Source organism: Diachasmimorpha longicaudata, chromosome 6 (assembly GCF_034640455.1).
Source record: "Diachasmimorpha longicaudata isolate KC_UGA_2023 chromosome 6, iyDiaLong2, whole genome shotgun sequence".
NCBI classification, from domain to species: domain Eukaryota; kingdom Metazoa; phylum Arthropoda; class Insecta; order Hymenoptera; family Braconidae; genus Diachasmimorpha; species Diachasmimorpha longicaudata.
In genome coordinates, this window is record NC_087230.1 from 618,253 (window position 1) to 635,379 (window position 17,127).

At 42.5% G+C, this 17,127-nt stretch overlaps 1 protein-coding gene across 1 annotated transcript; it reads left to right on the forward strand.

Moving 5' to 3' along the window:
- The first annotated feature begins 12,897 nt into the window (after positions 1 to 12,897).
- Positions 12,898 to 15,237, forward strand: LOC135163522 (uncharacterized). Its single transcript, XM_064123000.1, has 6 exons — positions 12,898 to 13,004; positions 13,066 to 13,391; positions 13,485 to 13,895; positions 13,949 to 14,107; positions 14,170 to 14,977; positions 15,066 to 15,237. Exons 1-6 carry the CDS (start codon positions 12,898 to 12,900, stop codon positions 15,235 to 15,237), a joined length of 1,983 nt encoding a protein of 660 aa, XP_063979070.1.
- Positions 15,238 to 17,127: the final 1,890 nt, after the last annotated feature.

Below are 17,127 nucleotides of genomic sequence, written 5' to 3' on the forward strand. Positions count from 1 at the left end.
AGTACTTCTTTCTTTTTTTTGTGTGTGGTCGTATTTTTTATAAGAGAGTTTTGGTACCCATTGTGTTTTAGTTCTAGGTAAAAGAGCGATAAGTTTTGAGTGAGTTTTGTTTTTTTGTAAGAGTGTGTGTTTAGTTTGATTGAGAAATATTTATTTTTACACAAACTGTTGGAACGTCTAAAGGTAAAAATTAAAAACAAATATCAAGAATATCACTTCACTTTAAACAATGAATATATTTCACACTTTTATTTTACACAAAGGATTATTTTATATATTTTTTAAATGACAATTAATGATTGGACTATGAACGGAGTTGTGATTAAAAGACTTAGGTATAACGACACGATGTCAATGTAGAACTATTCACGAAGGAACAGTCGATACTCTGCGATGTTGATATTGCCAAGGAAGATTGAATACTGAGCTTGTTGTGAGGAAAAATGTTGAGTTGTGGATTTGAAGTTCACGTGGACTGGGCAGCAAAATTTGGTGAATTTCAATTGGTCAAGAAAATATACGGACATTATCATTTGTCTGTTTATATTGACGGTGTAGTAGGTGGTGATCGTGTAGTGGAAGGGGAAGGGTGTCATAAGGTTGGAACGGTCTGTGTGTGAGTGAGTACTATCAAGCAATAAATGATCCTACTTTGAAGGCAATTACAAATATTTCCCAAATTTAAATGAGGGTACAATTACAGAAAAGGTTCTTGAAATTGGGGAATAGTCCGAAGTTGTATTTGCTATAAAACTCTCTAGTCTAAAAGGAAAGGAGCACATTTAAGAGGGCAGATTATCCGAAAATGTGGCCTTTATGATACTAATATTGGAATATTTTGAAGTGATAAAAATAAAAGTTTACAGTAAATATATGGTAGGGAATAAATTTGGCAATAAAGTAAATTCCAGGAAAAACCTTTAAGGAGAATTGTTGGGATTTCCCCTTTTTTTGAAATCTAAATTATTCCGACACGATGAACCATTCCGCGACGGAACAGTGTGTATTTAGAAATTTTAAGTGTCAAATATCGACGAATGTTTGGGTCACATTACGTGGAACGCATTAAAGCGTGAACCGGGTCAGGAGTGCAGGAGTGTGGTCCTGAGTGTGAATGCTCTCATTGTTTAGGACAAAGATTGCCTTAGTTTTACAAGCGTGACGTTTGTGTGATTAGTTTTAAGAGAGCAAAATAAAGTAAAGAAACAACTGGACTTTTGGGAAGAGAGATCGATGGAGAGTGTTAGTTTGTCGCGAGATTTCGAAGGAATAACACAGAACAGATCATAAAATCATTTTTACGTGTTCATATTATGTTTTCTGTATAAGTTTTAATAAAGTTAATTGTCATTCAATAATTTATAAAATTCTCCAACCTTTGATCCTACAATAGTGAAAATGTTTTTCATTTTTTTTAAATCTTAGTTTGAAAAATGCTTAAAATTTAGGCTTCTAGACCAGAATACCGCCTTAAGAAACATATGAGGATCACGCCAGAGATTTCCCGGTTTCAAAATCGACACATATGTGATGGAGTTTGCAATCAACTCTTTACCTAAAGGACGTCACCCTGCCGACTGGGTTGAAGAAGCTTTTCGCGACTTGTATAATAAAATTAGTGAGGCTGGAGCACCCGGTATGTATCGAATGTGCCTTACATTCAATTTTGTAGATATGCAAAGAGACTATGCCTGGATCAGCCCATGTGCGATTAACGGATATGAGTTTAAAGATTTATGGAGTCTTGTGCAGGTGCCAAAAAATTGAACATTAAGGCGGATGAGGGTAAGATACACAAGGTAGGGCAATCTATACAGCAATGCACAGGTAGAATCACGCGTGAGGAGGCCAAAAGCCTAACTGAAATGGCAAGAGCCATTGCTCTTCACAACGGCTGTGGTCTATAGGGAGTCGCTCCATATCAACGATACTTGGCTGAAGAAAGATGCCTAATCAAGGTTCATTCTCTCAAGAGAAATAGAAAAGATCACCCGGTACTCTATAACGATACACCTGGACTGATTAGCAAACAGATGCCCGTCCGATATACCTTACCGATTGTGTATTATCCTGAAGATCAACACTATGAGCCAATCCAAAATTTGCATTCTTTCTTTGGCGTGGAATATTATTGCGAACATTGTAACAAACCTCACACTACGCAAGGACATGTATATGATCAGACTCGTGATAGGTGCTTGAATAATCCCCCGTTTGACTTTATGATTGTTGATAAAATAATGTGTGAGGATTGTAACTGAGAGTTTCACGGCCAGTTGTGTTTCGAACAACATACGAAAGCAGGGTCTTTCAGTGGAAATAATTTGACCGTCTGTGGGCGCATAAAATTGTCTAAGCAATGTAATAGGAAAATTGATCATCCCAAAAGTCAGAATCATGTGTGTAATAAAGATTATTGCAACGTTTGTCATCTATGAGTTTGAAACCAGACAGGGTGAGCTGTTGCACGGAACTACTGATGTCAACGTACACATTCTAAATCTTTGCGTTGCACAAACTGTGTGTGACCGCTGTGCAGATATGAACGATGATGATATTGTGAACGCTAACGATAATCATGGAAATCCATGTGGAGTTTGTAAACGTCGGGAAAATGTTTTCCATGGTGACGATCCTGTGAATGGATTTGTTGATTACAACACATCGATGGGTATGACGTGTAAAAAGTAGTTTTCATTGTTCTCAACGCGAAAGGCCATGTTCCACAATTCATTTGGAGTGATATTATGCGGCGAATTAACAGCAAAATTAGGCAATATCTAACGGCACAAATATTATCTTGATAGATATTGGGAAAATAAATTCATCGATAAGTTTAATTATTTTCACATACTCTCGCATATTTGCCGAAAGCATTTCTATTGGGGAATACAACGAAAGCCTATTTCCAACATTTTTTCAATGTAACAGACAATCAAAACTACGTAGGCTCTATTCCTGATAGAAAATATTATAATGCGTGTACGAGATCGTGGAAACTTCTTATAGCGGTATAATGAACGCATAGAAGAAGATCATGAATTTAATTTTCGTAAAGAAATTCTTCATTGTTGCAGACTTGATGTTACAATTTTGAGACGAGCCTGTATTGAATTTCCGAAATTGATGATGATTGCTGGAAATGTCTGTTCCTTTACAGAGTGTGTAACGATTGCGTCTACCTGCATGCGTATTTTCCAAACAAATCTCTTAAAAGACAAGCAGTTAGGCATTATACCCCAGGGAGGAAATCGGTTGGGGAAAACGTAATCGAAAATCGCAATTGAATGGCTGCTGTGGCGCGAAAATTGCGAGAATCGTCGAATAATACATGTCGGATGAACTCGTGAACGCAGAACGAAATCAGGCCACCGTCTAGATAGTTTTTGGGAAGATACGGCGAATAATAATTCGATATATGCATATCAGTGACACGGATGTCCACGCTGTGTCAATTTCAATAGAGATAAAGAGTTGACTCAGAAGGATACACTTGAGAGATGATATGAGAGAACAGGGGCGATTATGAGGGAATTGCAAAATTCGAGTTATGAAACCGTAGACATGTGGGAATGCGATTTTATTCGTCAAAAAAAAGACAGATCGTGCGTTGTAGAATTTCGTAAAAAACGTTGATCAGCAGATGTTTATTGCCGTGGATCCACGCGATGCTTTTTTCGGGGTTAGAACAGGAAATACCGTAACAAATTATGACGTGAAAGATTATCGAACAATTCTCGATGTCGGTGTTTGGTCGTTATACCCATACGTTTCAAAGCCGGGGATTTTTCCGATTGGCCATCCCACTGTCCATGTGAGGCGTGATTGTCAGCTTATATGCCGTAATTATCATATGTCGTGCATAGAAGGTCTTGTGAAATGTCGCATTTTACCCCTTCGTTCAATATTTCACCCTGTTCTACCAGCAAAAGCCCATAGATAGTTACTGTTCCCTCTCTGTCGATATTGCTGTGATGATCTTGTACAAGACAATTGCCCTCATAATGATTTCGCCGATCGCGAATTTTTGGGAACTTGGGTCGCCCCAGAACGTAAAGCGGTACAAATGGGTTATAAAATATTGGAAATCGGCGAATTTTGGGAGCATAGGAAAATTACGCGTTACAATCCTGTGACAGAAACCGGTGGATTATTTGCCGAATACATTAACACTTTTTTAAAAATAAAGCAAAAGGGTTCGGAGTGGCCTGCTGAGTGCGTAGATAATGAATCAAAGGATAGATATATTGCTGAATATAAGACGCGAGAAGGTATAAAACTTGATAAAGATAAAATTCAAAAGAATGCTGGATTAAGAGCAGTAGCAAAACTTTGTTTCAACTGTCTCTGGGGTAAATTTCGGGAGAGAGAAAACTTAACAACAAATGCTATTATTCACACATATGAGGAATTTGTCAACATAATGTCTAATCCTGAAATTGAAGTCATAGGACTTGTTCTTGTCGATAGCGACACTCTCATCATGTCCTGGAAACATTTAAACGAAGCCGCGGAAATGTCCACTAAGGCTAATGTCGATATTGCGGCTCATACCACCGCTCACGCCCGTCTAAAGTTATATTCTTATCTAGAAAAACCACAAGAACGTTTTTAGATTATGATACAGATTCGGCCATTTACGTCAGTGATGGAACAAATGAATTACCGCTAGGGAAGTTTCTAGAGGATTTCACCGACGAGGTAGGGGGCTACGGAGAAGGTACTTTCGTTAGTTCGTTTGGCTCTGGGGGTCTCAAATTTTACACTTATCGCGTGTAAATAATAAGGATTAGATTGAATTACGAGTCGCATAAACAGATTCATTACGACATAATTTGCGCGCTCGTTGTTGATAAAGTAGAGGCTGTAACGTGGTAGATGTTTACTAACATAAAAATGGACCAGTTAACCTGCCCTTTTTCCTTGACAGTCCGAAAACCGAAAGAATGCTCGGAAGGGCGCCGTTTGTTCTTCCTCTCGGCGGGAACAACAAACCAGAAAAAGTAGTCGAAGCGGATAAATCACGACAACGAACCAAAATTCTAATTTAAACGTTAAAGTAGGAAAAGTTAAACTAAAGGGTCAAAAAAAAGGTGGTAAATGCTCACGCTGGTCAGGATGTAGGTGGTGGAGAGGGGCGGCTCAGGTGGTTGCTCGTCACTGGGCTATCAATTCAATAAATAAAGTCAACTCAAACACATATTTCATATTTTTTTACGAAACTATATTAACTTTACCTTTCCATAATAATAACCCTAAGTACAATAGCTTCCAGAATATTCCAAATTTGAATTAGAAATGCTTATATAATCCAATAGTTTTTACAAGAGAGAGAGACCAATTACACAATGTATTCACCGTTCCTTTTATTTTAAGGAATGTGGCGTATCCTACGCAGAGTGATCCAAACTGACTTTGACTGTTAAATATAATTCATTAAATTCACCAAAAAAGCAAAATAGAACAAAAGAAAATATGATGACCTCACTGTCGGGCTAAATACGATTAATTTACCCGAAAATAACCTAATCATCTATAATTTCGGACTCATTTCTGACGGGTACTCTAAGTAAATTCGAACTACAAATTCCAAGGCGTAATAAACGCGATTGCTATCAGAAAAATTCTAGCACAACATAATTCATGAAACTGACGCGCTCCGAGAGCATAATAACACTTAGTAGCTGAAACGGCGGACGCGGGATATACAATATACGGAGGCGCGACCTCGATAAGAGAAAATACGCGGGATATTCTCGGCGGAGGCGCGTAACGTAAGTAAAAATTAAATTCGCACGCAAAACAACGAATCATTTGACACTTTTGGTTCGCGAAGTGTAGTCGCAATGGCCGAAGGCACAAAAATGGAATTAATCCATAAGCGATAACCGCAGACAAAATATTTCATAGGAATACAGGTAACAATAAAAGACAAAATTTGCAGATAATTCCAAGTTAACTTGGAATACACGGATGGTCCGCATCCAAACTCATTTTTGGAATAGAAAAATAAACCAAAAGGCCAATGGCACAAAACTCAAAAAATTTGAGAAGGCGATAAATGCAAAACCGAATCGGCAGGCGACTAGCGCAAGAACCTAGTCTAGATTTGCCGATTCTCAATCCAAATTTCCAAAACGTACGTAGTCTCCTCAAGGTCGCAAGTATTACGTAACCCTGGCAAGACATGGGAAAGGTTAATAACTCCGAACGAAAAAGGCGTAAAAATCGCAAAAGGACATAACTACTGACTTGGCGTCATTTAGGCTCTACCGCACAGAGCATAATCTCAATAAATGGAAGAGAACGATAACTATTACCCTGAGAGGAGAATTCAGGACTAATTATTCTAAGCTTTAATGTCCATTATTAAACAATGGAAAACTCACGGTTGTGGTGTATACACACCCTTAAACAGTATCGACTGTATTTCGGGAACAGTCGGAAATCGTCCTTGATGGGTCCTGAATGGAGTGTCCTGGCGATCCGTTACTTCCTCGGTGACTTCTCAATTTCAACGGACTGGATAAAATGCGATAATTCACTCCCATAACTTTTAATTAATTCACAATGGATCAACACGTGGTTGGCTTCTCGAAGCCTGCGCAGATACTGTTGCTATGTGACGGCTTGGGGCACGGCGACAGACGGTAACGGAGCGCCCCATGCGCTAAGATAACGCAGTTTTAGCCTACGTCCGGTAATGTCGGGTTTCGGCGCGAATAGTTCAAATTTTGGCATGACTCAATTTTTCATCTTCGTGACCGTATTCTTGGGATTTCCAGGATGAGGAGAAACGTAAACAGACAGTTCAAAACAAAATAATAATCTCGTGATTATACCTAATTTATCGCCCTGATATTAAAAAAATCTTACACATAATTCGACGTTTGACAATTCACGCGAGAGCAACGGTGGTAATTGATCGCGTGACCTTCCACCCAAAACCTAAAACGGACCCATCCTACCCCTTAAATCCACTATTTGAGCGGCATTTTGGTCTACAAAGCGATGATTTTCCCGAACCCACTAACCTAATTAAACCAAATTTGAAAACCGCGAGGCGCGTCAAATATCCGCGACACTAATTAAACATAAATTACAAATTCTATTAAATTTATTACCCCTCAATCAACCTTAATAAACGCAATTCTCGAAAACGTAGACAAAATAGCTATTGGGGTCGAATGTTCCCAGAAGACAATTGTATAAATCGCTTTTCCCCTTTTGTTCACCCTTGACTCGACTGGCTTATTCTCTCTGCATACTCACGATCGAAACAAAAAAAGTATTTCATTAGTTTCCGCGGTGAGCGAAGGGATTACCTCAGAATTCTTTGGAAGCCCTACCATATCGACTATGAGGGCCTTTGTCGGACAGTGTATCACGACGTCATCATGAAACTTGAGAGCACGATTATACAGGTGACAGGCCCAAAACGTCGACTTGATGGTTTTGCGACTCGACGCTATGATTTAAAAAACCAGCGATTTAGCCGGTGCCAGATGGATAGTGTTGCGTATCAAGTACACGAAATTAACAATATTCAATATGTGTGTGGTGACCGTGTCGCCAGGACACCCCATCAACTCGATGGGAAATCCCCCAACCGAGTCTAGCCCCGGACCTGACCCTCGTAGGCTAATTACCCACTCGACCAGCGCCATTCCCATCATTAGTTTGGGGAACGGCCCAAACCCTGGTCGTTTACAGCTGGGAAATAACCCAAGAAGCCATTAGAAGAGACTGGGGAACACCCCAGAACCGGCGCATTCCTAATCCTAGATCAGAGATCCCAAGGCATTCCCTTTCCTACACTTTTCCTTTAAAAGCCCACACTTTTTCCCGATCATAGTCAGTCGTTTCCCAACCTACCTTGGACACGCTTGCTCTCCGATCTACCTTGGACGCAGACCGCCCAAGAGAGAACAAGTCAACACCCTGTATCGTGTAGAAGCCAATAAATATACAATAAATACACCGGCGTGAATCTTTTTCCACCACCTGCTCAACCCCACATGTGTTTAATTCAATCTCTTATTCTTTCATTTTTTCTACTAATAATTCTTAGAATTTTAATCACACTCAGCTTTCTCCTCTAGAAAAATTCTAAACTCATAAAATCACCGAAATTATTTCTCTAATACCTGTTTTAGACCCTTGAGAATTCTTTTATTGCGCTCGACCCTCAACGGTCCCTCACCATTTTCACCCAGACGCCTTTGTTATGCCCCGAAATGCCATAACATTTCAGTTTTGTAATCCGGAGAATACGAGGACACGAAAGTGGCACGTATTATTCGAAATGCAAAACATATGAGGAAAGAAGAATGAAAGTCGATGAATATATGTGGATAAATCCACGTATATTCAACTTATGTAGATAACTGGGGAGCAGCGTCAGCGCTTTACGCCTCGAAGCTGGCCTCCAGCGCGTCATCGTGCACGATGTAATATGAATCTACGGGACAATAAATACTCGTAGATTCGTTTTCTCTGGACCAGTGATCCGAATTCTTTTCATTAAGAGTTACCTCTTTTGTATTTATGCTCGCCTGATACTTTCTGTCTCAGAGCGACCCTTTAATTATTAATAATCTTGGGAAATAACGAATAAAAGTAGTTAATTGATTGGAGATATTTGTTTCTATCCTTTATCCGCATGTGCCAATGCAGAAACTCGAACCCAACCGCTCGGGTCCATTACACCTTTTACTGGGGAATAGGCCCAAGGCGCCTATTTCTCCCTGTCTCCCTACTTCTGTCATTTCCGAACGCTCCAATCAAAATATTGTCCCTCCCATCACAGGTCATTTTGAATAATCATTTGGAAATTTAGGAAAACCATTTTCCTCCACCATTTTTCCATCCCTTCTACTTAAAACTCCCACTTATCCAAAAATTTGAATATCTAAAAAAGTTACGAACCTCATCTCTAAGAAGAGACACCTCATCGGAGGTACCCTCGTGTGTCATACCTCCCTATCAAATATTGTTGAGAATCAATATCGATTTTTTTAAAACGTCAGTAATAGTTCCACGTCTCCAATTATCAAAGTCGCATCGTCCTTAATTCTCCTCCCATCGAATTTACCCCCTTTTATGAAAAACAACTACACAAGGATTATTTCCGCGTTAGTAGAAATTACAAATACTGTTCTGTATTCGTCAGATTTCTGAAATTGACGACTCCAGAAAGTTTAAATTAAAACGCAGGATCCTCGCAATTTTATTCAAATAGCGCCGCATATTGAGAAATAAACTCGATTCTTCATTTAGTTCGACAGTAGGATCTTTATATCTTATTGTAATGTAATTAAAAATAATTATAGTCCTTCATTATTATTAATTTGGTAATTAAACAATTGGATGAGCGGGAAAGAGCCGCGACCCCTCTAATATTTCATTGTAGACTCAAACAGTTTTACCAATGGACAGGAATACCTTTATAGAGGATAAATAACTAGACTTCATCTTTCTACCTCTAATTGTTCATTTGATTGCCATTGTTTTTAAAAGGGCCCTCCAATGTTTTCATTGTCATCGGTCCCCGACGTTACTATCCACGATTCTGAGGTATCGTCGAATGTGGGGGATTGTCGTTACTGGAACTCTGGGGTTTATCGGGAGCGCCACCGTCGATTTTAACTGGCGGATTTTTGGCCTTTCTTATTTCCCATTCGAGAATCCGGTTTCAAAACCCCGCAAACTGCGAAAATGAAAAGTAATTTTGTTTGTAAGAAAAAGTATACCATATGTAAGAAAAAAAGAATGAATAAATAAAGTTCAACAAACGGATAAGTCCCTACTATTTTAAAATCATTCCGAACCTCCCTGCATTCACTGTGTGATGTCCTGACATCGCGAGCGGTCAGGGGGCGCGTGTGTTACATAAATCCCCGCGAGATTCAAATTGCATAATTAAATTTAATTTATTGGAAAAGACTATTTCACTTCACAATTGACAAAGAGAACAAAAACATTTCTCGACTGTGACGAAAATAATTCAATCTAAATATCAAGTTTGAAATTCACGTCAAATAAACACATTTATTATAGAAAAATTTAGAGGGTCGAGTTTATTTTAAAGTCACAGTCTCAGGTCGTAAAATATTACTGTCTGTTTATCTTAAAAGTTTTCCACTGCATGTGTACAGCACGTGTAGAGACCCATTGTTCATTGTATTCGCCAGGGTGACTAAGAGTCCCCAGTCCTAACATAAATTGGTCCACAATAAAATCATTCGGACGAGTAAAACCATAGCAATTGGTCTATCATAATATTCTGGGAAAATCCCGACTATATTGAAGGAATCACGGATGAATTTTATGCCCACTAGAATATTAGAAGATTTAACCTTCAATCAAACAATTATCGGGGGAAATCCCAGTCGAATAATAAAAATACTGTTTGAAACGTAGAAAATTAGCGCCAATTAGTATTTAAGTCATCCGGTCCGAACCAAAAGGTCAACAGCGACACCTCGGGTCAGCAGACCAACGAGCTGACCCCGGAAGTCCGAATAATCACCCAGTCTATCGTGGTTACCTACCGAGAGCGGTAACGTCCGTCATCAGTCAGAAAATCTCCCCTTTGTTAATCAGTACATCACCAAGTACATCTGCGAGTACATCTCCATAAGAGATATAAGGACGATTTTTCCTTATATAGTTAACCCAACAGAGTTTTACTAAATTATGTATTAAACATTCTAACAAACTATAATTCATTACATCACCGAATTATTGTTAAACACAGTGTTAAAACCTCGACTTTGGTAGCACGTGGCCCCAAAAAAGTTTTACAGAACAATCTGCAGTGAGTGCACATTTCACCCGGGTAATCCTCAAGATCCTTCACCAAATTTTCCACCTACATCCACTCTAAAACTAGACACTCCCCAATCATTGGTCCTTCGAGCCGGATCGTGGGTGTGAAAATCAAGTGAAGTGCCGCGCGTGAAAAATTAGATGCTTCGGCTTCTAGAAAATTCGAGGTTCACACAAGTGCGAGCAAGGATCTCAACAGGCAGGATAATCAACGAGGGATCAGCGGCCGAACACTTTGTTTACCTCTGTAACAAAGGACAAGGTCAGTGATAATTCAACAGATAAATTCCTCAGTGATCGGTGAACTTCGGGAGTGATCGAGTGCCTTCGCAGAGACCCAACACTTGGGCCGAGTAGTTCGAGCAACAGGTGGCGATCGCAGTGACACGGTCGATAACGAACCCATACTTATCAACGGATAGATAAGGAAGTCCATCACCATGAGCGATCTCAACGAACCTAGTGACAGCTCGGACCTGACACCCAAGCACACTCAACAGGAGTCTTGTTCATGGGCAGATGCCACTGAAGAAATCAAACTAACAGGAGCAAATCAAAATGAGTCCCTCAACATAGAAGCCACTCTGCCAGGAATGTCTGTCACGACACAGAAAATTAAGACCAGACAATCAGACATCGGAGCATCCAACCAGGACATCATCACCGTACCTCAACGCAGTAAAATTAGAATGCTGAGATTTAAGGCTCAGGTACTCAAAGAAGGGTACCAGGAGCTATCTCGCATTCAAGAGACGCAGGCTCCGTACACAATAAAAGAGTTGGAGAGTCAAAGAGACATTGTTGAGTCTGAGTGGGCAGAACTCAACAAAATTAATGACGAGTTGATAGCTTCTTTGCCAGAAGACCACGACCATCACGAGGGCAAGGAATACGAGGAAGCACCCCGTCATAAAAGAGGCTGCTTAACATTAATGGGCCAAATAAGAGGCCAGATCATCAACATCAGGGATGCAGCAAGAGCGCCAGAGTCCACTTACGCCTATCAACTAGGGACTCTAAAAATCAAGCCTTTTTACGGGAAAAGAAAGGAATGGAGGGAATGCAGTGAGTCATTTCTGACGATGGTGGGAAATGACGTCAACATCCCCCCAATCAAGAAACTCCTGTGGCTAAAAACATTCCCGAAAGGACTACCAGCAGAGCTCCTAGCCACATTTACCATGCAACCAGCAAGCTACGAGAAGGTGTGGCAGAAGCTCCTCAGGAGATATGAGGATCCCAGGTTAGTGGCGCAGACATTATTCAACAAAATCCTGGATTTACAGCAGATCAACAAGGCCACCGCCGAGAGCCTCGGATCCAGAGCCTCAACAGTGGTCGAGACCCTCGACCAACTGAAGGGTGTGCCAGGACTCAACGCAGAGAACATCACAGAGCAACTCTTCGCCCACATCCTCAGACGTTCACTCGATGTGGACACGCTCAAGCAGTGGGAAGTTAAGTTGTGAACGTCCAAGGATTTCTCTAGTCTACAGGAGTTCGTAGACATTCTTGAGGCTTATGGGAGAGCCCCCAACGCAGGGGCTAGCCTCAAGGACTATCAGCAGAGCGGTCCAGCGAATATAAAGCTCATCACCAAAATAAAGAGTGGATACACAGTCACTCAACAACAGGAGAGCCATTCAACAGAGAAGCTACTCCCTAAGATGAACTGTGCGTACTGCAAGGGCAGATACTTCATCGTAGTTTGTCCACTCTTCAAGACGCTCATCCCAGCGAAAAGGAACGACTTTGTCGTTAACAAGGAATTGTGCTTCAGGTGTCGTGGTCCTCATCGCAAACCGAAGAGCAAATCAACAAAGACGTGTCATGAGTGTAATCGAGATCATCACACACTTATCCACAACGGAAGCTCGTGGACAACGGCGCCATCGGTTGGAACTGGATTCAGAGCCATTGAAGCAGCAGATGAGAGACCAAAACCAGGCACATCAACCAGTGAGTGAATGATTTAATATAATAGAAGGACTCATTCACTCTCTCATTGCTCCTCTACATTCACAGGACTCAGTACATCATCAGCAAAGATCAACAATCAGAGGATCAATGAGAGGTCAACAGAAATCTACACAGTACATCATTGAGAAGAAGATCAGCAAGCGGTATTATGAGCCACCGGTAGACTCAGAGCACATTCAACTAGAGGCTTCATAGTGAAAGCAAGAGCGCTAATTGATCAAGGATCAGAGTTGTCCTTTATAACTGGTTAATTAGCACATCAACTGTAACTCAAGAGAAGGCCATCATCAATTCAGCCATCACTCATGGCGTAGTAACAGTTAGTCTTCAAGCAAGTCAGGGGCAGAAGCAAGTCACAATCAGCGCCCACGTCCTGAAGAAATTAACTACTACATTGCCATCATTCTCATGTACACTAGCAGACATCGGCTCACTCGAGAATCTTCAACTAGCCGATCCTCAATATCTCAGACCTGGACCGATCGACCTCATCATAGGAGCAGATTATTATGGGCGGATCATCGAGAATCAGATTATCAAGTCTAGACGAACAGCAGTAGTTGGCCAACGCACAGCATTTGGTTAGATATTATCAGGGTCAGTCAAATGCAAAAGTTGTTCAACGAAGATTTCTTTATCTGCAATACGGGAATCCTCGAACGAACAACGACTAGAGCTTCTCCAGAAATTTTGGGTCCAGGAAGAATTGCCAATTCAACATCAACATTCAGAGCTGTCAACAGAGGAACTCGAGGGCGAGAAGCACTTTCAAGAAACCCACCGCAGAGAAGAATCCGGACGCTACATAGTGAGACTTCCATTGAGGACGTCATCATCAGCGCTCGGCGATTCAAAAAATGAGGCCTCACGTCAGTTAAAATCAGTAATTAGAAGGTTCAACAAGGATCAAGCATATGCCAAACTCTACAAGGAATTCATCAAGGAGTACGAGGAATTGGGAAATATGAAAAGGGCGTCAGAACTTCCAGAACCATCAACAGCTTATTATCTGCCGCATCACGGAGTTTTAAGAGAGGACGCCATCACAACAAAGCTGAGAGTTGTAGTCAACGGCTCCACTGCCAGTTCATCGGATATGCCACTCAACGATATTTTATATCCTGGTGATAAATTGCAGATCAACGCGATGAACGTCTTAACCTGGATGAGAAAATACAAACTCGTCTTACGGGGCGGACATCGTCAAGATGTTTAGATAAGTTAAAGTGCATCAGGACGACTGGGACCTTCAGAGGATCTTGTGTATCGATGAGGATCAACAGCAGATCACATTCCAGTTAACCACAGTAACCTACGCTCTCAATTGAGCGCCCTGGTTATCGCCGAGAGTACTTCAAGAACCAGCAGCAGATGAAGGACACCGTTTTCCAGCAGCAGTCGAAGCGATCACGAGAGGTCGTTACGTCGATGATATATACGGAGGGTCCGACTCAGCAGAAGGCCTCCAGGAAATAGCAGTGCAGCTTCAGGGACTATGCCAAGCAGGCGGTTTCGCTCTACAGAAGTGGAGTAGTAATTGGCCAGAAGCTCTTCATCAACTTGGCCTAACAACAGAGAGCAGCCTGATTCAATTTGAGGAATCAGTAACGAAAGTACTTGGCTTGTCTTGGCACCAGCCAACCGAGACATTCAGATACAAATCGGGCAAATTCAACGCAGTAACCATCACCAAAAGAATAGTATCATCAGAGATAGCCCAGATCTTCATTCCATTGGGATTTAGCGCTCCAGTGGTAATTCAAGGGAAACTTCTCCTGCAGGAGCTATGGAAGCTCAAAATGAACCGGAATGATCCTCTTCCAGACGAATACAAAAACCGTTGGAGGACATTCCGAGATCTCATCAACTTAGACAGAGTCACTGTACCCAGATGGATACAGCTATCATCGGAGACTGTCAACATCCAAATACATGGATTCGCAGATGCATCAACGGGCGCCATGAGTGCAGTGGGCTACATTAGAATGAGAACAATCAACGAGAAACCATCAACAGTTCTAGTGTGTGCGAAAACGAAGGTCGCACCAATCAAAAGGATGACCATACCCAGACTAGAGCTCACAGCAGCTCTACTCTTGACCCGGCTAGTGGAATCAACATATGAGATGCTTCAACTAGATGAAAATCAGGTGGAAACTTACCTCTGGTCAGATTCATCAGTTACACTAGCCTGGATCAGGAGCCCAGCCTCGAGATGGATGGATTTCGTCCATAACAGGGTCATCAAAATATAGGATACTCTACCAAAAGCCATATGGAGACACGTCAGCGGCAAGGAAAACCCAGCTGACTGTGCCTCAAGAGGAATCTCACCAAATGAGTTATCAGCTCATCCACTCTGGTGGACAGCACCAAGCTGGATCAATCAGGATCCAGAAGACTGGCCTCAATCATCAGTACACGTAGCCAAAATGGATACTCCAGAGGTGGCCAAGGAAGCGAAACCAGTAGCAGCTCATCCAGCAAGGATGAGAATCGGCAAAATAGCAGAAATCCTCAACAGATACAGTTTAATGGCCAAACTGTTAGCAGTAACAGCGACGATCGACAGAGCGATAGACAGATTCAGCCGGCGACCAACGCCCCCGGAACCTGTCCTGACAACTGAAGAACTCAACGAAGCAAGAGTATTCTGGGTTAAGGTAACACAAGTTCAATATTTCGAATCAGCTATTAGACTTTTACGAGGAGATCATCAACTACCAAGAAGTCATCAGCTAGTTAACCTAACACCAACGCTAACCGACCAAGTCATCATGAGACTAGGAGGTCGCCTCAAGAACGCTCAACTCAGTCCTGAGGAAATTCATCCAGTAATCCTGCCCAGACAGTCAAGCTTCACCACATTGGTCATTGCCGAAGCTCACCAAAAAACTCAACATGGAGGTTCTCAACTTACCTTAGCCTACACGAGACAAAGATATTGCATCGTAGGGGGCAGAGGTACAGTAATAGCATACGTTTTACGCTGCGCCATCTGCACCCATCATCGAGGAAGACAGGCTCAACAGCAGATCGGTGAAACAGAGACACAGAGAGAGGCAGAAAGAAACAGAGAGAGACAGAGAGCGACAGAGAGAGACAGAGAGAAGCAGAGAGAGGCGGAGAGAGGCGGCGAGAGGCAAGGAGAGACAGAGAAAGACAGAGAGAGGCAGCGAGAGGGAGGGAGAGACAGAGAATGACAGAAAGGGACAGAGAGAGCGACGCAGATAGAGACAGAGAGAGAGAGACGCAGAGAGACAGCGAGAGATGGAGAGAGGCAGAGTGAGAGACAGGGAGAGGCAGAGAGAGGCGGAAAGAGAATTAGAGAGAGATAAAAAGAGGCAGAGAGGGACAGAGAGCAGCAGCGAGAGGCAGAGACAGACAGGAGGAGGCAGAGCGAGGCAAAGAGAGACAGAGAGAGACCAAGAGGGACATGGAGAGGCAGAGAGAGGTGGAGAGAGACAGACAGAAAAAGACAGAGAGAGGCAGGGAGAGGCGGCGAGAGGCAGCAAGAGGCAGGGAGAGGCAGCAAGAGGCATGGAGAGGCAGAGAGTTACCGAGAGAGACAGAGAGAGACAGAGAGCGGCAGCGAGAGGCAAAGACAAACAGAGAGCGACAGAGAGAGACAGAGAGAGGCAGACAGAGGCGAAGAGAGACAGAGAGAGAGAGACAAAAGGAGCCAGAAAGAGACAGAAGAGAGGCACAGAGAAGCAGAGAGAGACAGGGAGAGGGTGAGGGTGACAGACAGGGAGAGGCAGAAAGACACAGAGAGAGACAGAGGGAGACAGACAGAGGCAGAGGTAGACAGAGAGAGATATGGAGAAGCGGCGAGAGACCGAGAGAGAGACCAAGAGAGGGAGAGAGAGGCAAACGCGGCAGAGAGAGACAGGGAGAGCCACAGAGAGTTAGGGTGACGCAGAGAGAGGCGGAGACTAACAGAGACAGGGACAAAGAGAGGCAGAGAGAGACAGAGGTAGACAGAGAGAGATATGCCCAGGCACAGAGAGGTGGGGAATGACAGAGAGAGACAGAGAGTGTCGCAGAGAGACAGCGAGAGGTGGAGCGAGTCCGAGAGAGAAAGACAGGGAGAGGCAGAGAGACAGAGACAGTGAGAGACAGACAGAGACAGACAGAGACAGAGGTAGACAGAGAGAGAGATATGGAGAGACGGATAGAGACCGAGAGAGAGAGACAAAGAGAGGCAGAGAGAGGCAGCGAGAGGCAGAGAGAGGCAGAGAGAGACAGAAAGGGACGGAGAGGGACAGAGAAAGAGACAGACAGTGAGAGGCAGACATCGACAGAGGGAGACAAGGG

Coding starts and splice junctions, on each gene's coding strand:
- LOC135163522 (XM_064123000.1), top strand. CDS start 12,898: ATGAGAGGTCAACAGAAATCTACACAGTACATCATTGAGAAGAAGATC. Junction 13,392..13,484: donor TGGCCAACGCACAGCATTTG/GTTAGATATTAT, acceptor AACAACGACTAG/AGCTTCTCCAGAAATTTTGG. Junction 13,896..13,948: donor AGTCAACGGCTCCACTGCCA/GTTCATCGGATA, acceptor GATAAATTGCAG/ATCAACGCGATGAACGTCTT.